General features: G+C 37.6%; 1 protein-coding gene across 8 annotated transcripts in view; it reads left to right on the top strand.

Moving 5' to 3' along the window:
• LEPR (leptin receptor) overlaps positions 1 to 25738 on the top strand; it is a 132448-nt gene that overhangs the window by 47514 nt on the left and 59196 nt on the right. For 2 of the 8 annotated variants that reach the window (XM_041770521.1, XM_041770520.1), the window contains exons 1-2: positions 521 to 991; positions 23638 to 23697. In XM_041770521.1, the coding sequence (XP_041626455.1) occupies positions 23658 to 23697 (40 nt within the window). In that variant the 5' untranslated portion in view covers positions 521 to 991; positions 23638 to 23657. Of the gene's footprint in view, positions 1 to 276; positions 327 to 520; positions 992 to 23637; positions 23698 to 25738 lie in introns of those variants that run through there. The other 6 variants (XM_041770513.1, XM_041770511.1, XM_041770512.1 and 3 more) reach the window with 5 other exon arrangements.

Below are 25738 nucleotides of genomic sequence, written 5' to 3'. Positions count from 1 at the left end.
CGCTGCAGCGGAGGCCCCGAGGTCTGGGCGCGGGAGGAGCGGGGGGCGCAGGGGAAGCGGGGCGCCTAGGCCGGGTCTGGAGGCCCCCGGCGGGGCGCGCGCTAGCCCACCGCTGCTCCAGCCGCGCGCCGCCTGCCCGCTGGGCTCGCCGGGGCCCCCGCCCCCGCCCCCGCCGCTCCGCCCCCCGCCCCCGCCGCTGCCCGGCTCTCCCGCCCGTGCACCTCGGCCGAGGAGTCCGCGGCCCGCCGCGCGCGTGCGACGCAGGTGCCCGAGCCCCGGCGCCACCGCCATCTCCGCCTTCCGCGTGGTTGGACCCCGGCAACCAGGTGGGACCCGCTTCTCTCCCCTGCGCCCCCGGGGCCGGAGGAGCGGGGCGCTGGGGCGCGGAGCCCGCGGGCCCCCTGGGACCCGGGAGTCCGGGAGGACCGGGCGGCGCCAGCGCTGGGGGGCGGGGGCGGGGGGCGGCGGGGACCGTGGGCCCCCGGGCCGGGGAGCGGGAGGCGCGAGGGGCGAGGAGAAAAGGGGCGCGCGTCCGACGCCCCCCACCGCCCCCCCGCCCCCTGGCGCGCACCTGCCGGGCCCCTCCCGAGCACGAGCACGAGCCGCCCAGCCAACTTCTTTTCCAGGTCTCCCTCCTACTTTGGGAACTGAAGGGACCGCGACACAAACCAGTAAGCCCTGGGGCTCGGGGAAGGATTTGTTGGTTTGGCTGACAAAAGAACAAACTTTGTGCTGCAAGGGGCGGTTTAACATCCGAGCTTCTTTTCAACCCTCTCCGATTCTAACCCCCCCCGCACCCCCTCCCCAAGAAATGTGAAAAACAAAATAAAATGGCCAACCCGATCCAGCTAAAAGCACTTACCTAAAAGGACTCACAGAGGTGAGAAAAATAGACCTAACTGAGCAATCATTGGAAACCCCAGGTCTGGCGAGGCAAGCTCAGAAGCCGGTTGTTGCCAGCGCTATTTCTAGGACTTGTGTTTGCAAACAGGTGAGCTGGCTCCTGTAGGTGTGTAAGAGATCCTTCTGTTGAGGGCCTGCCCGGAGTGCCTCTTGTTCCATTAGTGTATTGAGACACATACTCTACCAGAGCTCTGGATTTGGAGTCAGAATATCTGGATTTTGCATAATTGGCCATTTACTATCTGTGACAGCTGTGGTTAGCTTAACCTCTCTAAGCCTCACTTTCCTCATCTGTCAAATTAGAGGGTTCCGATTCTGGAGGCCTTTTAATAATATTTAAGATGTTTCCCGACTTAAACATGTATGATTCTGTAATTCTCTAACATGCTGCAAACATTGCGAGGCTCATAATTTCATGAAACTTCAAAACTCTTATTTTGATCTTGGCATTTTGTTTGCATGCGTTTACGACTTGTGTCTTTAGGGTTTTCCAACCAAAAATTAAAGAGAAAAACACTTATTAAAAGACTTCGGAAATGTATAGTAAATATTTAAATTATCTCTGACTCTGCCTTAGGGAATTCTGTTCAACTTTAAGCCAATATTTGCAGTACAGCAACAAAAACGTGTGGCTTTAGCACAGCACTTCTTTCTGGTATCGTATTTTTGGAGGAAATAAAAATCGTGTTTGAGGAAAACAAAAATTGTACCTTTCCTGTCAATTACTGATCTCGAAACATCTGTTACTTTTTAGCATAAGATTGTGTGCAGAATATTAAAAAAGTGGCTTCAGACCATTTCAGAGCCTCTCTGAAATTAAGCTCAAAAGCAGAGATGCCAATTTTGGTAATGCATTTTTGTTGTCTTGGAATGAAGCCCAGAAAATAGCAGAGGTTAACTAAACAGGTAAACCAGAAATTAGGAATTGACACACACACAAAGTTGTACAAGAAGCGTGTGCCCCAAAGTGTCAGTGAACCTTTTATTTTATTTTTGATAAAAAATAAACAACAAACAACTGTTGGCTTGTTTCAGCAGACAGAGGATGTTAGAATGGCTTTTGTTGTTACTTGTAATTTAAAATTATTTGAGATATGTTCATCAGTAGATAGGATAGGTTTTAGAAGTGTTTCTGGCTCTTTTTGGTGGCTTTGATATAAAATAAAATAATATATTCCCACCCAGTATATGCATTTTTTGTAGTTTGGGAGAGTGGAAGGGATTTGAAGTATAATACTCTTTTATGAACACATTTCCTTATTTCCATGACCTCTTCCTCTTTGGGTTGGAAGTATCCTTAATCACTCAGGCATTTGTCTTGCCTCATGTTCTCTGGTGAAGTAGGTGATCATCTCCTTTGAAACAGATGCTCAAGGAGTTAAGTAAATTGTTTGTTGAATGAGCAGAAAGCAGGAAAACCCAAATACCCTGCTTTGTAGGTGCTTATTGGAAAACAATAGATGGATCTGACCACTTGAAGTCTACCCCCAATTCATTCATGGCTTGGGAGTGTCACCATGGTTGGCAGGAGCTCTGTTCCTCTTTTGTAATGAATTTACCAAGGAAAAAAGGGTCATGTCTTCACACTTAGATCATTATTATATAATCCAATGGTTTTTGTTTGTGAAGTGCAATATCTCTGGGGGCCTTGGAAATAAAACTTAAAATATACAGAGAAAAAAATTGTCTTGGCAGTTACTGTACTATTTCTTTCATACCGAGAACCAAGCACATATACTAAAAAAAAAAAAAAGTATCCTGTGGAGTTAAAAATGAAGAAAAGGGCTTACAGACTCCTCTAATTCTTAAGATTTTATGTGATTTACAAATTCCACTTTTAATTAAAACAGAAAGGCACAAATATTCACCTACTGGCCAGATCCAGTACATGTAACCTTTTGAAGTTTCAATTCAAATTTGGTCTGCTTATAATTTCAAATATTCTTTCTCACATACTTTTAATTAAAACTTTTGTGATGCAATAGTGATATTTTCTGATGTCTTTTCATGCACATGATCTTATTAATCTTTAATTTTTTAACCCTTTGAACATATATATGACATATATATACAGAAGAGTTACACAAAACAAATGTAATGGTTGGTTGACAAATAATAATAGCAAATCATTATAACAGACAATTATAAGACAGATACCCTGTTATTTGCCACATCAGTAAGAGGACATGCCGCTATCTAGAAACTTCTTGCTTGTTCCTTCTTGATCACAAGTTTAGTTTCACCTTTAAAAAAAATTATGTGAACTTAAGAGGCATTCTTTCATAGATGGTCTTGCATTACATGTTTGTGAGATTAAGCCATTTCTTTACTCCCTTTTAAAGCAAGAACAGTTTTTAAAAAAGATTTTATTTATTTATCTGAGAGCGAGAGAGAGCACAAGTGAGGAGGGGAGGGAGAAGTAGGCTCCTCACAAGCAGAGACCCTGACATAGAACTCGGGATCATGACCTAAGCCGAAGGCAGATGCTTAACCAACTGAGCCACTCAGATACCCCCCAAACAAAACCTTTTTAAGAGAGTTGTCTTTGTTCCCTTCTGCAATGCATCTCTACATATTTTTTAAAAAGGATCTTATTTATTCATTCATGAGAGATAGAGAGGCAGAGACATAGGCAGAGGGAGAAGTAGGCTCCCTGTGGGGATCCCGATGCAGACTTGATCCCAGGACCCTCAGATCATGACCTGAGCCACCCAGGCTCCCTGCATCTCTTCGTATTATCTCTTAAACCCATTCCTGTTAATCTTTTGTTTTCAGTACTCTACCAAAACTACCCCTGTCATGGTTACCAATGACATCACCTTTCCTAAATCTGATAGTCAGTTATCAGTGTTATCACTGTCTGCTCATTGTAATCCTTCACTATTAACTTTCAGGTCACCAAACACACTTGGTTTCCCTCCTTCTTCATTGGCTGGTCCTGTCTCCTTTGCTGGTCAAGAGCTTCTCTGAGGTTTTACTCTTGGATTGCCTTAATGTTTAGTCCTCAGGAGCTCTTTCCCCTCGACACGCTGATGATTTCATGCAATCTCTTTATTTTTTTTTTCTTTAATTTCTACAATTGTGTGCTGGTGACTCCAAAATGATAGCTCAAGCCTTGACCTCTCACCTCTCTATCAGCTGCCTAGTCAACATTTCCATTTGGATGTGTAGTAGACATCTCCAGTTCTACATTCTCCAAACAGAATCTTCGTCTTGCCCAACTCTACTCCATCTGTAGTCTTTTTCACTTCCAACCACCCTTTCAGTTGTTCTGGCCCCACAGTCATCTTAGTTTTCTCCCATTCCCTCATACCTGAGATGTAATGTGTTAGGAAATCTGCTTTGCCCTATCTTCAGAATCAATCCAGAATATAATTACTTCTTATCACCTCCCTGGCTGCCACCGTGGTCGCAGCTGTCATTATATCCCATAAGAATTACTGCAAGGACCTCCTAACCGGTCTCCCTGCCTTTATCCTTTGCCGTCTATGATCTATTCTCAAAATTGCAATCAGAGTTCTCCTTTTACTGTGTATATCAAAAGATGTCACCTTTCTGCTTCAAAAGCTCCAGTGACTTTCTAGTTCATACAGAGTAAAAACCAAATTTCTTAGGATCGCCTGCAAGACCCCTACCTGATACTTCTCTCCCCTTTACCTATCTGATCTCATTTTCCTACTGTTTTTCTCACTGGTCTTGATATTCCTTGACTATATCAGAGGCCACCTTTGTTCTTCAGTTTCCTCTGCCTAGAATACACTTTAAATGTTCAAATACTTTTCAATGAAGCCTACTCTGAATCACATTTTCCCCCCACTTGTTCTAATAGTTCCTTTTTTTTTTTTGGTGTTTTCTGATTTTCTATGGAGAAATTTAAAGGAGGCAATTGACCACTCCTGACTGTTAATCTGCCATAATTTCCCCCTTCTTGTTCCTCACAGAATATGTTAGCTACCAAAATGGCCTACAAGGCACAGACACAGGTCAGATCCAAACTCCAAGAGAAGGAAAGGGCTCTAGATAAGAAAAAAAAAGTAGGAGAAGAAAATATGCCTGTTTCACTGTCCTGGGGAATTGCTCATATTAACCTTCTGCTTTTCAGAATGAGCATTTTGATGATCTTGGATGCGTTGGAGCAAGCGTGAGGTTGGCTTTGGGTGGGTTTCCATTAGTGGCCTCCACTCATCATTTCCAACAGTTTCCTTCTGATGGGTTTGGAAAATGGTAAGCTATTTGTGAGCTTCTAACACTATCACATTTCCTTGCATTTGGAGTGAATGAAAGTCTAAAAAGCACACTTGTCTCTCATGTAAACAGTTCCAAACCTGGCTACGACTGAATATCACATTTAAAACTATACATCCTCTTACTTGCAATACACTTTCTCCCCTTTCCTTTGCTTTTCCCCATAGTACGTATCACCTTTTAAAATACTATGGCTGGGACCCCTGGGTGGCTTAGCAGTTGACCATCTGCCTTTGGCTCAGGGTTTGATCCTGGGTCTGGGGATCGAGTCCCACATCAGGCTCCTTGCAAGGAGCCTGCTTCTCCCTCTGTGTCTCTGCCTCTCTCTCTCTGCGTGTCTCTCATGAATAAATAAATAAAATTTTAAAAATAAAATAAAATACTATATGACTTCTCATTTACTATTTTTTTCCTGTTTTATTTCTATTCAAATATGAACTCTATGAGAATGGATTTTTTTTTTTTTCTATTTTGCTCACTATTGTATCGCCAGTACCTGAAATAAGGCCTGGCACACAACAGCTGCTCAGTAATTTTTTTGTTGATTGATGCCATATAGAACTGATAGTGGCAGTTGTTTTACATTGCTGGATATATTATATTATGAATATAATATCTTTTTGTTTACTGATTCTGAATAATTGGATCATTTTCATTTCTCCCTACCTTCCTCCTTCTCTTCTTTCCTTCCTACCTACTTCCATCCTCCTTTTCCCTTTCTTTCTGTTTCTTTCTTTCTTCCTTCTTTCCTTTTCTTTCTCCCTCCCTCCTTTCCTTCCCTCCTCTGTTCCCTTCTTTCTCCTTCTCTTCCCTTCCCTTTCTCTCTCCCTCTCTCCTTTCTTCATTCCTTTCCTTCCTTCCTTCTTTTTTTCTTTCTCCACCATAAACAAAACAACTATGATTCTTCTACAAGTGTCATGGTGCACAGATGCAGGAGTTTCTTAAGAGTATAAAACTACTAGTCAAATTACTAGATAACAGGGATTACAGATAGTAGCTTTGTTAAATAATGCCACGTTTTCCCCCAATGGGTCTACCAGTTTACATTCTTGCTTTCATTGCTCTACATCTTTGCTGAAACTTAGTATTATCAAAACATTTAATTTTTGCCCATCTGATGGGTATGTATTGTTGTCTCATTATTGTTTTTTTTTTTTTCATTACTAGTAGGATTGAGCCTGGTATCTGTAAATTATGCTGTAGTCACAAATGATCTCCAAATCTTATTGACTTAATGAATAAAGCTTTATTTCTCATCCACTCAAGGTTATGGATTGAGGCAACCCTCCAGGGCAATTGTCCTTTGTAACTCAGAGGTCTAAATTCAGGGAATGTCCATCATTCTGTAGCTGTACAATCTGCAACACAAGTCTTTCCCAGTTGGTATGGTATGAGAAGAAAAGCATGGATAATCATGATCCAGTTTTAACTACCTTTATCTGGAAGTGACATGAATTGTTGCCACTCACATTTTAGAAGCAAAAGAAGTCATGTGGTATGCTGAAATTCAAGGAGGTGGGGAAGGTTAATCTTTGGTGCTAAAAGGAAAATAAATAAATAAATAAATAAATAAATAAATAAATAAATACTGGTGAGTAACAATTTATTAGTTACCTGTTGCTGTATAACAGATTACCCCAAAATTTAATGGCTTAAGACAACACATATTTATTATTTCAAATATCAAGTGTTAATATATTCATAGGTGTGTTTCTGGGCACTGTATTTGTGCTTTTGATCTCTTTCTGTATTTTTGCCCATATCCCATTGTTGTAATTACTGCAGATTTAAATTAAATTTTGCTATCTGGTAAGTGTAGTAGCAAATCTTCCCACCCTGTGCAATTTTTTCAAGAGTGCAATAGCATTCCTTGGCCTTTTGCCTTTCCATATACCTGCTTTTGGATCAGCATTTCAGGTTCTATTAAATTTGTTAGGAATTTAATGGAGATTATGTTGAGATTGTGTTAAGTCTATAATTAAAAGGAAATTGATATCTTTTAAATATTTGGTCCTAGAATCCGTGACTCTCAGTATATTAGGTCTTCTCTGATATAAGAAGTGTAAATGTTGTTTAATATTTTCCTTAGGAATTCTTGAACAAATTCATGTTAGATTTATCAAAAGAACTGCGTATTTTAAAATTTATTTAAAATAATATCTTTAGAAAAATTCATTGTTGATGCCATATAGAAATACACTTGACATTTAAACATATTTTCAAATTAATAGCTTCATTGGACTGTAAGTCACATATCATAACGTTCATCTTTTTATGGTATACAACTCACTAGTTTTTAGTACCTTAACAGACTTATGCAAATTTATGCAGCCATCACCACTGTGTAATTTGAGAATATTTTTATTACTCCTTAAACTCTTTATCCATTAGCATTCATCCCCCAATCCTTCTCCTGTCCCTTAAAACCACTGATTTGCCCTCTGTGTTTATGGATTTGCCTATTCTGGATATTTCATATAAATAAAATCATGGGGCCTTTAGTGACCAAATTCTTCCACTTAGCATGTTTTCAAGGTTCATCTATGCTAAAACATGGATCAGTACTTCATTCTTTTTTCTAATAGCCAAATAATATTCCATTATATGGAATACTACTTTTTATTTATTCATTCATCAGTTGATGGACATTTGGGCAAGTTTCCACTTCTCGGCTATTATGAATAACGCTGCTACTAACGTTTATGTACAAGTTTTTATGTGGATGTATGTTTTTATCTTTTTGGATATATAACTATGAATGGAATTTCTGAGTCACATGGCCACACTATGTTTAACACTTAAAGATCTGCCAAGCCACATTCCAGAGCAGCTTTCATTTTACAATTCCACCAGCAATGTGACGCTTAAATCTGAATTGCCAACATGCCAAGCTTAAAAAGATGTGATTAATGCCATTATAACATTTTCAAATAAATTTTATTTAAATACTTATAAATACTTTTATAAGTATTTATAAGAAATATTAGGCACAGCAATGCCGGATATGCAGTGAAAATTACTGTCAAATTTAAGTGCCACATACTTGGGAGTTTAAAATCTTTTTCAGGGGGATCCCTGGGTGGTTCAGCAGTTTGGCTCCTGCCTTTGGCCTGGGGCGTGATGGGGCGTGATCCTGGGGTCCCGGGATCGAGTCTCACATCAGGCTCCTTGCATGGGACCTGCTTCTCCCTCTGCCTGTGTCTCTGCCTCTCTCTCTCTGTGTCTCTCATGAATAAATAAATAAAATCTTAAAAAAAAAGGTGAAGTATAGATAAAATAAAAAAAAACATCTTTTTCAGAATTGTGAACAATTAATAAATTTAAGGTAGACTATGAGAAATTTTTGTGGATATTGATTCTCACTGAATGAAAGCAAGTCACGTATTCTTCTATAAAGTTAGTAGGCTAGGTTCTTCCCACTTATACAATTTTATGGTACCAGATGAAGTCTCCCCAATGCAAGTGAATACAGTCTACTTTCAGGTAGTATGGGAGAGTGTTTGCCTGGCCAGTGGAATCTCTCAGTGATCTGCCCAGCTGGGTGAGAGGTGTGGCCCTGCCTAGAACAGCATAGAGACTTGCTGAGGAGAGCAGAGCTGTGGAGGAGCCACTGCTTGGTGGATGGGTGGATGATCTTGAAGAAGAGAGTCATGTGTTTGAATCACAGTAGAGCACTATGGACTGGCAAAAGAAAATGACCTCTTAAGGAGAGGAGACTCTCTTAAGGAGCATTGTGATACTAATTTTAAAGTCTTTGGCAATTAGTGGGGAAAAAAACCCTGGAAACAATATAGACTTACAAATGTGTATACATATGGGTATAATAGTGAATGAGAGAGAAAAAGAAGGAGTTGGGGGCAGAGAGAGGCTTTACTACTGGGTTAATAGTTTCTATAAGGTTTATGGGAACATATATATGTTTTATCTGTTGGTACTAGAAAGTAGCTGAAGATTTGAAACAGATTCTCAGGAGCTTCTATAATGGTATTATAATAGGCTTTAAACGTGTAAACTCATGTTTAAGGATAGCTGCTACTAAATATTTGTTTTATGAAAGCATAGGACAACTTAGTTTTTCTGAGAATCATATTTTCTCATTTTACTTTATCCAGCAGCTGTTATTTGGTTGTCTAAACCTATGAAAATTGAGAAACTATGAACATGAGATAAACAATTAGATTTCTGTATGTACTAACAAAATTTTTGAACTAAACTGGTTAGCATTTAGGAGATAAAGAAGAAAACAAATTATAAGCAGACATAGATAGCATTTAGGAGATAAAGAAGAAAATAAATTATAAACAGACATAGACGCTATATAAACAGAGAGAAAAGATAATGACACGTACATAATAAGCACCCAGTAACTATAGTTGCTGCTATGTTATTAAGATGTTATCCCTTAGAATTACGACATACTTACTATATTAGACCTACCCAGGAGGTAGCTGACTGTTTCTCTAGTGAACTGGGTGTCTTGAAACAACACTGCTAGTCACAGGTATGTTTTGAGGGAGAGAAGATTTTTGTACAGAACATACAGGATGTAAAAAAATGTTCTTTCTATAAAAAGCAGTCATCTGGACAAGTGGCTTCTTGAAGGGTCTTTTGATTCTAAATGTGCAAATCAGTTCTCACACAGGATTTCCTATTGTCTTTTATGATATTCTTTGGCTGATCTTTGTTTTTTCTGACCATAGATTCTATGAGAATCTCTCTTATAACCCTGAAATTATGCTTCATATGCCTTCCCATTCTTCAAGGGGGCAGTTAACTCATTACTCCTCTCTGGTATCTGTTACGATTTCCCCAAACTAGAAGTAATTTCTCTGATTTCTCCTAATTACCCTCTTTCTTGGTAGTTGTAATTCTGTAAATGTAGACATCATGAATTTTAAAGATATACTACCATTTTTGTACCTCCAGGAAAGAAAAACCTCTGCCTATTTTACAGTGCTTTCTCATCCTTGAGAATTTTTCTTTTGTACCTACTGGAATAGTTCTTTTAGAATTATTTAAATAAAAGATTTTTTGTTTAAATTGTGTCATTCTCATAAGGAAAATATAAATCAAAGAAATTGGTTAAGGAATTCTTTTTCATATTCAGAATCTGGGGTTTTTTTTTAATTAATTTTTATTTATTTATGATAGGCACACAGGGAGAGAGAGAGAGGCAGAGACACAGGCAGAGGGAGAAGCAGGCTCCATGCACCGGGAGCCCTGATGTGGGATTCGATCCCGGGTCCCCAGGATCGCGCCCTGGGCCAAAAGGCAGGCGCTAAACCGCCGCGCCACCCAGGGATCCCCTGTTTTTTTTTTTTTTTTAATTAGTTTTCAACTCAGTGCTGTTGATATCAGTATTTTTCCAAACACTAGCATTTTCTGGATTATCAAGAATATTTGTGATATAGCACTACATAAATGAATGCTTCACTGTTGTTTCTTAGATTTTCTACCAGTGTGGTCCGTTTTGCAGACTTTATGCTGGTTCTGTATATGATCTTCCCATAAGATGTCAACACAAGGTTTTCAGACAACGCTCAGGGCTCCTATTTCTTCAAATGGTCTTTAAATAGTTTGTTGACCAAAATATTGATGGGTTAAAATTGTCCAGGCTGTCATGAGGTAAGCACCCCAGTTTGTCTGTATGCAATCAATGACAACTCAATCATAGCCGCTACTAGGCTATTGGTAATTGTGAGATGACATCAATTTTAACAAATATCTTGATGGCAGAGGTGTTAACATATTGTGAACCTTAAAGTAGAAGAAATACAAAACTACTCTCTTCTTTTGTATTCCTTAGAGTTCAGCTAAAATTTCACTTCTGTGAACCTTTTGTCGGCCCCTAGGACTTTGTTACTGGTATTTCCTCTGAAATCTCATAGCCCTCTATTTAGTTAAAAGGACTAAATAATAATTTTACATGAAAGTAATCCACACGCATGGTTACAAAAACCAACTGCAATAGAAACAAAACAAAACAAAACAAAACCTCTAGTTCCCAGCTTCGCTGCATTCTCTATGCCAATGTTGACTTCAGGAACAATTAACTTGAACCATTTCTGGTTTTGGTTCTTAGACCTGTGGTTATCTCTGTAAGTGCTGAGTAATATACTGACTTCTTTTCTTTTCATTTATCAACCTTAAACAGATACCATAGTAGAAGAGAGTTTAGCTTACTAGTTTGCCTTCCTTCTTTCTCTATTCCTACATATAATTATATTAATTTTCTGAGCTTTTTAATTGGTTACATTTGTAATTCCTTCCACTATTTCTGTTCCATTCAGTACAGACAGTTCCTCTTGACTTCCTACATGATCAGGTTGGTATATTTTACCCTTTTGCCTTCCCCCTGTTTTTCCTTATATGATCATACTATCTGAGTTTTGAGAACTTTGTATAGTGAAAATATTGTTAATATTTCGTATTTGTGAGAATATTGTTAATATTTCATATTAGTATTGTAATTAATTGAATCTTTCATTTTGGTCTATTGGTTGAACCAAAAAGTTGAAAAATCAATAAATAGTATTAATGTTATTATGACTTGGTAAATATCATTCACTGCAGAATCAAGAAGTGTTCCAGGATTATATTTCATTTAATGTGACTCCTTAGCCAACCAAAGAATATTCCTAGAATCAAGGTTAAGGGGATGCTTACTTCTTTCAGATGGATTCTTTAACTCTAGTATTTGGTCAAAATTATGCCAAATATGGGGTACCTGCCTGGATCAGTCCATAGTGCATGCAGCTCTTGATCTTGGGGTCATGACTCCAAGCTTCACGTTGGGTGTAGAGCTTACTTTAAAAAAAGTATGCCGTATTTTACTTTGGTTCATATTTAGAATAGGACTTTCTATAAAGCTTTTCTTAATTAACTTTATTTTTTCTTGTTAGGAGAGGGTAGGTGGGCCTTCTTCATTATATCCTTAATTTTTTAGTTTTTTAATTCATTCTCTTTATTTTTTATTTTTATTATTATTATTATTTTTTAAATTGGAGTTCAATTTGCCAACATATAGCATAACATCCGGTGCTCATTCCATCTAGTGCCCCCCTCAGTGCCCAACACCCAGTCACCCCCACCCCCCGCCCACCTCCCTTTCCACCACCCCTTGTTCTTTTCCCAGAGTTAGGAGTCTCTCATGTTCTGCCTCCCTCTCTGATATTTCCCACTCATTTTCTCTCCTTTCCCCTTTATTCCCTTTCACTATTTTTTATCTTCCCCAAATGAATGAGACCAAAGAATGTTTGTCCTTCTCTGATTGACTTATTTCACTCAGCATAATACCCGCCAGGTCCCTCCACATCGAAGCAAATGGTGGGTATTTGTCATTTCTAATGGCTGAGTAATATTCCATTGTATACATAGACCACATCTTCTTTATTCATTCATCTTTCGATGGACACCAAGGCTCCTTGCATGGTTTGGCTATTGTGGACATTGCTGCTATAAACATCGGGGTGCAGGTGTCCCAGTGTTTCACTGCATCTTTGGGGTAAATCCCCAGCAGTGCAATTGCTGGGTCGTAGGGCAGTCTATTTTTTAACTCTTTGAGGAACCTCCACACAGTTTTCCAGAGTGGCTGCACCAGTTCACATTCCCACCAACAGTGCAAGAGGGTTCCCCTTTCTCCACAGCCTCTCCAACATTTGTGGTTTCCTGCCATGTTAATTTTCCCCATCCTCACTGGTGTGAGGTGGTATCTCATTGTGGTTTTGATTTGTATTTCCCTGATGGCCAGTGATGCAGAGCATTTTCTCATGTGCTTGTTGGCCATGTCCATGTCTTCCTCTGTGAAATTTCTGTTCATGTCTTTTGCCCATTTCATGATTGGATTGTTTGTTTCTTTGCTGTTGAGTTTAATAAGTTCTTTATAGATCTTGGAAACTAGCCGTTTATCTGATATGTCATTTGCAAATATCTTCTCCCATTCTGTAGGTTGTCTTTTAGTTTTGTTGACTGTTTCTTTTGCTGTGCAAAAGCTTCTTATCTTGATGAAGTCCCAGTAGTTAATTTTTGCTTTTGTTTCTCTTGCCTTCATGGATGTATCTTGCAAAAAGTTGCTGTGGCCAAGTTCAAAAAGGGTGTTGCCTGTGTTCTCCTGTAGGATTTTGATGGATTCTTGTCTCACATTTAGATCTTTCATCCATTTTGAGTTTATCGTTGTGTCTAGTGTAAGAGAGTGGTCTAGTTTCATTCTTCTGCATGTGGTTGTCCAATTTTCCCAGCACCATTTGTTGAAGAGACTGTCTTTTTTCAGTGGATAGTCTTTTCTGCCTTGTCGAATATTAGTTGACCAGAGAGTTGAGGGCCCACTTATGGATTCTCTATTCTGTTCCATTGATCTCTGTGTCTGTTTTTGTGCCAGTACCACACTGTCCTGATGACCACAGCTTTGTAGTACAACCTGAAATCTGGCATTGTGATGACCCTGGCTCTGGTTTTCTTTTTTAATATTCCCCTGGCTATTCGAGGTCTTTTCTGATTCCACACAGATCTTAAGATGATTTGTTCCAACTCTCTGAAGAAAGTCCAGGGTATTTTTATAGGTATTCTACTGAATGTGTAAATTGCCCTGGGTAGCATTGATATTTTCACAATATTAATGCTTCCAATCCATGAGCATGGAATATTTTTCTATCTCTTTGTGTCTTCCTCAATTTCTTTCAGAAGTTTTCTGTAGTTTTTAGGGTATAGATCCTTTACCTCTTTGGTTAGGTTTATTCCTAGGTATCTTATGCTTTTGGGTGCAATTGTAAATGGGATTGACTCCTTAATTTCTCTTTTTTTCAGTCTCATTGTTAGTGTATAGAAATGCCACTGAATTCTGGGCATTGATTTTGTATCCTGCCACACTGCCGAATTGCTGTATGAGTCCTAGCAATCTTGGGGTAGAGTCTTTTGGGTTTTCTATGTAGAGTATCATGTCATCGGCGAAGAGGGAGAGTTTGACTTCTTCTTTGCCAATTTGAATGCCTTATATTTCTTTTTGTTGCCTGATTGCTGAGGCTAGGACTTCTAGTACTATGTTGAATAGCAGTGGTGGACATCCCTGTCTTGTTCCTGATCTTAGGGGAAAGGCTCCCAGTGTTTCCCCATTGAGAATGATATTTGCTGTGGGCTTTTCGTGGATGGCTTTTAAGATGCTGAAGAATGTTCCCTCTATCCCTACACTCTGAAGAGTTTTGATCAGGAATGGCTGCTGTATTTTGTCAAATGCTTTCTCTGCATCTATTGAGAGGATCATATGGTTCTTGTTTTTTTTTCTTGCTGATATGATCAATCACATTGATTGCTTTACGAGTGTTGAACCACCCTTGCATCCCAGGGATAAATCCCACTTGGTCATGGTGAATAATCTTCTTAATGTATTGTTGGATACTATTGGCTAGTATCTTGTTGAGAATTTTTGCATCCATGTTCATCAGGGATATTGGTCCATAATTCTCCTTTTTTGGTAGGGTCTTTGTTTGGTTTTGGAATTAAGGTGATGCTGGCATTATAGAATGAGTTTGGAAGTACTCCATCTCTTTCTATCTTTCTGAACAGCTTAGTGGAATAGGTATGGTTTCTTCTTTAAACGCTTGATAGAATTCCCCTGGGAAGCCATTTGGCCCTGGACTTTTGTGTCTTGGGAGGTTTTTGATGACTGCTTCAATTTCCTCCCTGGTTATTGGCCTGTTCAGGTTTTCTATTTCTTCCTGTTCCAGTTTTGGTAGTTTGTGGTTTTCCAGAAATGTGTCCATTTCTCCAAGATTGCCTAATTTATTGGCATATAGCTGCTCAGAATAAGTTTTAAAGATAATTTGTATTTCCTTGGTGTTCGTGGTGATCTCTCCTTTCTCATTCATGATTTTATTAATTTGAGTCTTTTCTCTCTTCTTTTTAATAAGGCTGGTTAATGGTTTATCTATCTTATTAATTCTTTCAAAGAACCAACTCCTGGTTTTGTTCATCTGTTCCACAGTTCTTCTGGTCTCTATTTCATTGAGTTCTGCTCAAATCTTTATTAACTCTCTTCTTCTGCTGGGCATAGGATCTATTTGCTGTGTTTTCTCCAGCTCCTTTAAGTGAAAGGTTAGATTTGTATTTGAGTTCTTTCCAGTTTTTGGATGTATGCTTGTATTGTGATATATTTCCCCCTCAGGACTGCTTTTGCTGTATCCCAAAGATTTTGAGCGGTTGTATCTTCATTCTCATTAGTTTCCATGAATCTTTTAAATTCTTCCCTAATTTCTTGGTTGACCCTTTCATCTTTTAGCAGGGTGGTCCTTAATCTCCACGTGTTTGAAAACCTTCTAAACTTCTTCTTGTGATTTAGTTCTAATTTCAAAGCATTATGGTCTGAAAATATGCAGGGGATGATCCCAATCTTTTGGTATCGGTTAAGACCTGATTCGTGACTCAGTATATGGTCTATTCTGGAGAAAGTTCCATCCCTAAAGTGCCATCATTCTCTTTATTTTTTTGGAATCCATTTCATTCTTCTTTTTGAAGACCATGAACTCATACTCTTATTTGGCCTAATGACTTCAATTTTGAAATATGGCTTCCTTTTTTCACTTGTGCTATTCTGTTTTTTTTTTTTTAAAGGTTGTATTTATTTATTCATGAGAGACACAGAGAGAGAAGCAGAGACACAGGCAGAGGGAGAAGTGGGCTCCTCGCAGGGCCTGATGTGGGACTCAGTCCTCAGACCCGGAATCAGGACCTGAGCCAAAGGGAGACATTCAACTGCTGAGTCACCCAGGCATCCCTCTGTGTTTTGTTTGATTGTGTTTTTTTGGTCACATTTTTGCAACTTCAGAATCATAGTCCATATTGAGTTACCTCCATCCCTGCCTTCCTTCTGGCCATTTCCTTTAGGGGTCATCAGCTACCTGGACTGGTCATTCTCAAGTCTGTGGAGACATCAACTAGTTTGCTTTGCTGAATCCTGAATTCCTGAATCCCTCTTTTTTGGTTTACTCCTCATTTTGCTGGAATACTTCATAAAATTACTTTTGAGAAGAGATTCATAGGATATAAGTTTTCTAAGTCATTGTGTTATTGAAAATATAGTTACTTTTCTCTGATGCTTGCTTGACTGGCTAATAGAATTTTCCACTCTAATAATTTTCCGTCAAGCATCACTGGATTATCTCTAGTATTCATTGTTTTGGCATAAAACATTTGCTTCCATTCTGTGCCTCATTCCTTTAGAGATTTTTTTCTTCTCTGGAACTGTGTCCTGTCTTCTCTTCTTTGCTCTTTTCTAACTTCTTAGTGATATGTTTTGCAATGGATATTTTTTCATTCTTCCTCCTTGGATTTGGTACACTTTTTTTCCTTCAGTTTGAAAACTTGTGTCTCTCATCATCAGCTCTGGAAAAGTTTTTCATAATACTTAATTGATCATTTTCTCTTCATTCTCTTTTTCTGGAAATACTACTGGTTAGATATGGATCATTTGACCCTTTTTTAAAGCATTTTTTTCTCTTTTTTTGAGGAGGAATTAAGTGTACAAAGGTGTTTTCTAACATTTCTATTGAAAAATGTTCTTGGAACTATGCATGTAATTTTCCAAAGCTCTTTCTTCTGATGATGATTCCTTTGTCAGAGCAATCTTTGAATTTATGGATGTAGTCTTCTGAAATGTCTTTGAAGATATTCATGAACATTTGTTAAAGCTATTTTTTCTACTCTGATTTATTTATATTTATGATTTATCTATGTTCCCTGTGGTAGGTTCATTCATTCTTTCTTTCTTTTTACAAAATTTTTTCATCAAGCTGAAGTCTTCATATCTTAGTTCATGTCTTCATTCAACGTGGCTGTTAGGGAAGAAATAGAAAGAAAGTGAATTCTATGCATATAGGTAGTGTTTGTCAACTAGTAGGCTTTTTTTTTTTATCATGTTTCTTTTTTATTTTTATTTTTATTTATTTATGATAGTCACACAGAGAGAGAGAGAGAGAGAGGCAGAGACACAGGCAGAGGGAGAAGCAGGCTCCATGCACCGGGAGCCCGACGTGGGATTTGATCCCGGGTCTCCAGGATCGCACCCTGGGCCAAAGGCAGGCGCCAAACCACTGCGCCACCCAGGGATCCCAACTAGTAGGCTTTATTCTAGGCACTTGAGCAGGGTTCTGCCTTTTAGGCAGAAGGCTTGTCCCGCTAAATATCAGAACATGTAAGTTCTTGGGGAATCCCTGGGTAGCTTAGTGGTTTAGCGCCTGCCTTTGGCCCAGGGCGCGATCCTGGAGTCACAGGATCAAGTCCCACGTCGGGCTCCCGGCATGGAGCCTGCTTATCCCTCTGCCTGTGTCTCTGCCTTTCTTTCTCTATCATAAATAAATTTAAAAAAATCTTTAAAAAATCCTGTTAAAAAAAGAAAAAGAACATGTAAGTTCTTTACCATGTTGGTGTCAAGTCTATATTAAATGGCCAAGTTCTCAAATAACTTGTACTTTTAAACTCCTTTAACGTATAGGAGTATATGGGACAGTTTTTTCTTTATAAATTTATTTTTTATTGGTATTCAATTTGCCAACATATAGAATAACACCCAGTGCTCATCCCGACAAGTGCCTACCTCAGTGCCCGTCACCCAGTCACCCCCACCCTCCACCCACCTCCCCTTCCACCACCCCTAGTTCGTTTATGGGAATTTAATTTAATTGTCTTTGGCTATTTGACGTTTTTGAATATTTTGTCTATGTTTAGGGATTTTCCCACTTTATACATCTTTATTTCCCAAGTTTCTTAACTGCCTACACATAGACTGTGAACTAGGCTCTATCACTGAAAGGCATTCATGCCAGATCTTAGATCAAAAGTGTGAGATGCTTCTGCCAAGATGATGGAAGTTTTTAAAATTTTTAAACAATTTAAGTCTTTAACAGCTACTTGATGGAAAGAATAACATGACCAGTTTCTGTCCAATGTGAAGAAATAAAATTAAACATATTTAAAATGACAAGGTTAGTAGAGATAGACCAGGATATGTTTATTTTGACACTTGAAGAAATAGGGTTTTTTATTTATATTTAAACAAAATACTTAAATGGTGTTGTCTAAGTGAAGGATGGGTGCTTCTCCAGCAGAAAGTAAAAGCAAGAATTAGTGGCAGATGGAGCTCATTAAGTTTACTCATCAAAGCAACAGAATTGTCAGAATTGTTTTTCTTACTCATAAACCTTTCTACAAACCTAGAGACTTTGTGAGATCATTGGAAGAAGTTGTAAATAATTTCCTTCTTCCCAATCACTCATTCAAACACTAATTGAGACTATTCTGCTTTATTTAAGTAGAATTTGATACATAAAGTTACACAAAGAATTTTCTATGATAGAAGTTAAAATCTGATTTTCTTCTGAAAACCCATAATATAACAATTTAGTAGAATATAGATTTCGATTTTTCTTTTTGTTTAAAGTTTATAGAAATAACTGAAGAGTCAGTAATGTGTTTAATATGCCTACTCTGGCATGTTATGAAAATCGAATTATTGGCTGCACATCAAAGTGTTATGGATGGATCATTTAGAAGATTAGTCTATGGATAAATCTTTGTATACTTTACTAATATTTCAAATAAAATACATTATTCATTGTAACTGTCAACATAGAATGACTACATTCCAGGAGGAATGTTAGGCAATATTATCTCGAACTCCTCATGGCTTGGTGTCTATCAATGGGTCAATTCATAGGAGCTCTACTTACTGGGTTCCTCAGGAGGAATTGCCTGAGCAATGTGAACTCCATTTATGTATGTATATCAGGATCTTTTAATCTGGGAACTTTGGATAAATTTCAGAGAGTTTGTTAACCTCTTGAAATTATAGCCCTAATTTTGGGTATATGCATCTCCTTTTGGCAGTTGGTCTCTTGCTCTTAACAAATTCTCAACAATAACCATATTTATTTATTTTTTATTTTTAAAAAAGATTTTACTTATTTATTTGAGAGAGAGGGAGGGAGAGGGAACAGATGTGAATGGGGGCGGGGCAGAAGGAGAGAGAAAGAGAGAATCCTAAGCAGACTCTGTGCTGAGTGTGGAGCTGGATCTCATGACCCTGAGGTCATGACCTGGGCAGAAATCAAGAGACTGATGCTTAACCAACTGAACCACTCAGGCACCCCAACAAGATCCATCTTTAAAAATGGTTAAAGGGGCAACTGGGTGGCTGACTTGATTTAGCTTAGGTTCAGGGCTTGATCTCAGGGCTGTGAGATTGAGGCCTGTGTCAAGGCTGCCTGCTTAGTGGGGAGTCTGCTTCAGGATTCTCTCTTTCCCTCTGCCCCTCCTCTGCTCTCTCTCTCTCTCTCTCAAATGAATAAATAAATCTTAAAAAAAAAGATTAAGAATTGGAGATTTTCTTGCCCTCTCCCACTGCTCCTCCCCCTTGTATGCATGTGAGTTCTCTTTTTAAATAAGTGAATCATTTAAAAAAGTGGTTATGAATCACCATTCTGAAATTCTCTCTGGAATTAAATATGATTCTCTATGATTGGTTATATTAGAATGACTCCTTTAAAACAATTTTTAAATTTGAGTATAGTTGACATACAATATTACATTAGTTTCGTGTGTACAACATAGTGATTTGACAAGTTTATACATTATGGTATGTTTGCCACTAGTGTACCTACCATCTGTCACCATACAACACATTGCAATATCATTGTCTATTTTCCTTATGCTATGACTTTTATTTCCATGCCTGTATCTCCTCCTTTCCTTCACCCATTTTGCCCCTCTCTCTCACCTCCACCCTAGCAACCATCCCTTTGTTCTCTCTATTTATAGGTGTGATTCTGCTTTCTGTTTATTCATTTTGGTTTTTTTAGATTCCACATATGAGTGAAATCACATGACATTTGTCTTTCACAGTTGTCCATCCATGTTGTCACAAATGGCAAGATATCCTTTTTATGGCTGCATAATATTCCTCAGTGTGTGTGTGTGTGTGTGTGTGTGTGTGTGTGTGTGTGTGTATGTATGACATTTCTGTTATCCATAGAATGCATCTTCTGAAGATTATTGTTACTTTCTTGGTATGATGCCACTGGCCTATTTTGAAGAATATTTCAGGAAAGAGTCATATTATGCCATTCATTTATTCACTCATTCAGTTAATGTATAGAGAGCACCTAGTATGTGAGAGGCAGGCTTCTATGTATGAAGGATATAATGATGAAAAGGAAATAGTAAAAAAAAAATCCCTTGGTCTAGTGGCATTTACATTCTAGTGGGGAGAGTTAGACAATAAGCAAAACAAAAAAAAAAAAAAAAAAACAAAACAAGAAGTCATATTCACATTAGATAGTATGAAGTAATAAGGAGAAAATTCAGCAAAACATCAGATATGACATGTCAGGGTAGGGAAGGTGTTGAAATTTTAGATGGGCTAGTCAGGAAAGGCTCTGAGAAAGGGGCTTGAACAAATGCAAGAACAATGGTTGATGAGTTCAGAGGGGCAATAGAGATCCAGGACCTTGTAGTTCTGTGCAGGACTCAGGCTTTTACTTAGAATGAAAAGGAGAGTACTGCAGTGTTTTGGGCAAGACAGACGTGATCTAGCCCACTCTGGCTGCTGCACTGAATAGAATGAACTGGAGAGTAAGGGCTGGAGCAGGGAGATAAGTTAGGAGGCTCTTCTGACTGTCTAGGGAAGAGATAATGGTGACTTAGAATAGGATATTGGTAGTGGAGGGGTTGAGAAACTTTTGAGCTTTGATGTTCCCATGAAACTCTGGTACTGTTAGGATATTCATGAGGATATTACCTGTTTTGAAGTTACTGAGACAAAATTTCTTTTCTGTTTTTAGTGTCAGGATTATTTTAATATTTCCCCAACCTTTTGGTTTCATTTTATTTTAAAAGTACTCTGAATTTGTAATTGAACAATTTGACATAAGGAAGTAAAAAGGAAATTAATAGTCCATCTTTACAAAGTGAATTCAAATTAATGGCATTTTGTATATTACACATGTTTTGGTCGTCTTACCATTAGTTTTTACTTTGCTTAATTTTTTTCCCTCACAGCTTAAAAATTTCTCTCCCTTTCTTTTTGATAGTATTTGTATTTTCCATAAACCCCCTTATGTATTCCTTTCTGCTACAATGGAGGGTCATATAAATATTTGTCTCATTGAGTCTATGTAGGACCACATTTCATACTCTCTTCAAGGTTGCGTCTATGCCCTTTTCATTTTTGTGATTGTTTCTCTGCTATGTAAGAGTGAAACCTGCCTGCAAGAATTCAAACCATAAGAATAGTTGGTGTTTGCATGGAACATTAAATAAAAGAATACTTGTCTTATATAAGCAAAAACAACTGATCTATTTGGTCATTTGACTCAGCAGATTAGTTGAGTTAAAACTGAGACCAATTGTTGGACTGAATTACTTGTCACCAGTTGATTCATTCAAAAACACTTAGTCTAATGAAATATTTTATCTATGACACATCCTGATTATGAAACTTACACTTAGGTTTATTTTATAAGACTTTTAAAAGAGTTTTTATTTAAATTCTAGTTACTTAACATACAGTGTAATATTAGTTTCAAATGTAGAATGGAGTGATTCAACACTTCCATACAACAACCAGTGCTCATACAACCAGTGCACCTCTTAATCCCCATCACTTATTTTACCCATCCCCCCCACTGAACTCCCCTTATGAGAAAATTTTGTATCAGGAACTAGGTAGCATAAAGAATTTTGTGTCAGAAACAGATATAAAAAAATTCATATCATTAAATAATGAAGATTTCAAAGACTGAACTGATTTTTTAGAAATCCTAAAGAAACATTGTGATACCAGTATATAAAGAACCAAACTTCTGATGAGAAACCGAGAGGCTGAAGAACAAATTTGCCAGACTACAAAATGTTTATACTCATACATTTTCTTCCTGAGTGTTAAGTTGTGAACTAAACAAACATGTTTTTCTGTTTACTTATCACATGGTACCAGTTCTCAGATATGACTTATAGTACATATTTCTCACTTAATATTATATAATATTCTTTGTGGTAAAGCTGTGACTTCTGTTTTAAAATAAAATCGCTCAGAATCATAGGAAGCTCTGAAAGGGATTGTAGAGCTCATCTACCAGGGGGATTTGTATGTGAGGAACCTGAGGTCTAGAGCGTTCAAATCCCAAGTCCTATAGCTGATTAATTGAAGAGTCTAGATTGACACTCAAGACTTCTGACACCTAATTCAGAGTTTTTTTTTTTTTTACCTCAGATTAACTTTTGCGTAGTGACCTGAATCCCCAATCTGAGATAACAAAAAACATTGGAACAACAAAAGCCTTTAGGATTTCATTACAGATTGGAGCCCAATATATTAAAATTATGCTACCATTCTAATTCATGGTGTACTAGTACAAATAATCTTATTCATGATGAATTTTAAATTGAGTCGACTTCATGGGAAAGCTGGTCTCTTAGAGCTCCCTATCATTTGGATATATTAAGCCATCAGCCTTTCCTTATATTACTCTGATAACTCTCCAATGTGAATATTACTGTGTCTGCAAATAAACAGTGGGGGTTTCCAAAAGCATACGGGAAAGTTTCCTCCTCTTCCTTAGAAATAAATATACAATCATTACCTATACTATAACTGTTTGGCTTTGTAATATCACAGTAAAGATAAAGGCTTTAGAAAATAAAGAGAAATTTAAGAACTGAATATGAGGATCCCTGGGTGGCTCAGCAGTTTAGTGCCTGCCTTTGGCCCAGGGCGTGATCCTGGAGACCCGGAATTGAGTGCCACATCGGGCTCCCTGCATGGGGCCTGCTTCTCCCTCTGCCTGTGTCTCTGCCTCTCTCTCTGTGTGTTTCATGAATAAATAATTAAAATCTTAAAAAAATTAAAAAACCCTGAATATGAAAAAAATTAATCTTAGATTGTACATATTTAATCAACATTATAAATACTTTGTTGAGTTAAAAATTCGGTCTTATCTTATGATGCCTGTCCCGGTTTGTAATGGCATGAAGGAACATTAAAACTTTTTTGAGGGCAGCCCAGGTGGCTCAGTGGTTTAGCGCCGCCTTCAGCTCAGGGCATGATCCTGGAGACCCGGGATTGAGTCCCATCAGGCTGCCTGCATGGAGCCTGCTTCTCCCTCTGCCTGTGTCTCTGCCTCCCTCTCTCTGTCTCTCTCTGTCTCTCATGAATAAATAAATAAAATCTTAAAAAAAACTTTTTTGAATATGCCATATGTGAATATGTGGTTTATATCTTAACTGTGTAAGATAGCATGTACACAGGACTAAACCTATAATGTATAGTTGTACCTTAACATGAGATACTTCTCTCATATTGATGCAGAGTATTATAGAGGTTTAAAATTTAAAGACTTATTCATAATCCTTTTCATTTTATATTTTCCCAGACAGCTTGTATAGATGTCAGTTGTTTTTTTTGTGTGTGCGTGTGTGTGTATTTGTTTTGGATGTACTATTTTTCAGGTCTACTTCTCTGAAGTAAGATGACTTGTCAAAAATTCTGTGTGGCTTTGTTACATTGGGGTAAGTAATTTGCTTTGTAAATGTCCATGTATAAGAGATTTTGCCCTTAGAGATGTGCTGTTTCTTTTATTGGTTAGCAGAATTTTCCTTGTCTACAGTTAGGAATTCTCATGCTCATGATTAAAAACACAAATCAAACAAAAGTGTTAAGTGTGAAAATGAAAACCCTTCCCGATCTCCTGGGAACAACCTGATGTGTAGCTTTCCAGAACTATAACACACAGAAACACACGCAATTCGTATCTATGGTTGCAAAAATAGAATTGGTCTATACACATTGTTCTGGTTTTTCTGCTTAATAGTTTTTCAATTTATCATGATGGCTTTTTTTTTTTTTTTACTGTGTACTTACTGATACACTTATTCATTTAATGGTCGCATAACAATGAACTGTATGAATATGCCTTAATTTATTAATCTATTTGACCAACTCCCCATTGATAGACATTTCTTTTTCTGTAACAAATAATTGAAATCCATATACATATATCTTTATATATTTGGGAGAATAGTCCTGTTGATTAATTATTAAGGAGGAAGTTCTATGTTAAATAGTATGCGCATTTAAAAATTTGATAGGTACTGTGAAATCTTCTCCACAAAGCTTGGTACTATTTGCAGTACTAACACAAATATATGAATGCTATCCGATTGCATTTCTGTCAAAGATGTATATTATCATTCTTTTACCTCTTTGCCCTATCAGATAAGGCAAACATGACATCTCATTTCAGTTTTATTTATTTGATTATTTGTGAGGTTGAGCACTGTTTATTGACCATTTATATTTCTTATGAGATTTTCTAAATCATATATTTTGATCATTTTGTTGTTGTATTTTATCATAGTGAGTTTTAGAAATTTCTAAAATGTACCTGATATTTAGTTCTGTATTGGTCCGGATTCTCCAGGAAACAGAATCAGTAGCATTTAGAGACAGGGAGAGAGAGAGACAGAGAGACAGAGAGAGACAGAGAGAGGGAGAGAGAGAGAGATTTATTATAAGGACGTCGCTCACAAGATTGTGGAGGTGAAAAAGTCCCATGATGTGCGGTTGGTAGGCTGGATACCCAGGAGACCCGATGTTTTAGTTTGAATCTGAAGAAAAGGAAAGGAAAGGAAAGTCCAAAGGAAAGAAAAGACTGATATTAATGTTAAGGTCATCCACAATGTCCTCACAGATACACACAAACTAATGTTTGACCAAATGAGCGAACGTTCCATGGACTTAGACAAGTTGACACATAACCTTGATCATCATAAGCCCTTAACAATTTATTATGTTTTGCAAATTTTTTCTTCCTGCCCATTGTCTATTATTTAACTTTGTTTTCTTTTACAGTACAGAACATTTATGTATGCACACCAACACCCTTACACATGTGTAGAAATAAGATACAGTGACACTTAAATGTTTTAATTTTAATTCAGTAAATGTAGCAGCATTAAATTACAAATGTATATATATATAGATATCAGATTGGTAGTAAAGCTTTAAATTGCTATATCAAGAAGCAGTTTACTTGGTGATAATATTTAAAACATATGGCTATGATACAAAATAATGGATTTATTCTCACATGGAAGGGAGATGCCGTTTTAAGTGCTATTCCACATTATAACTCTGGTACACAATGACAAGTATAATGCTATAAGGGGATATTATCAAGGAATGGTGTTTACATTGAAAATTTCCATCTTGAATACCACTAGAAGAAGAATTAAGTGTGTACTAGACTTCTTCCTACCATTGCAGGAATATATCCTCAAGAGAAAGCTTACAGAGGTTTTTTAAAATGTCATTATTTTAACTACTGTGAACCATAGCATGCTTCTGTTTGAAATTAGTCACCCAGTGCCAATGACTTTTGAGCATACTATTCTCACTTGTTTCTTACTGCATTCCAAAGATACTCTGATTTAAAAAACCCTCAAATCATCTAATTTAGGTTATGTTTCAAGTTTTTAAAATTAAAGCAGGCTATTTTTAACAAAAATATTTTTAACAAAACCGATTTATTTTTAACAAAACCCATTTTAT

This window comes from Vulpes lagopus, chromosome 10 (genome assembly GCF_018345385.1).
Source record: "Vulpes lagopus strain Blue_001 chromosome 10, ASM1834538v1, whole genome shotgun sequence".
Lineage (NCBI taxonomy): Eukaryota > Metazoa > Chordata > Mammalia > Carnivora > Canidae > Vulpes > Vulpes lagopus.
Note: the sequence above shows the minus strand (reverse complement) of the source record. Positions and strands in the feature narration are given on the sequence as shown.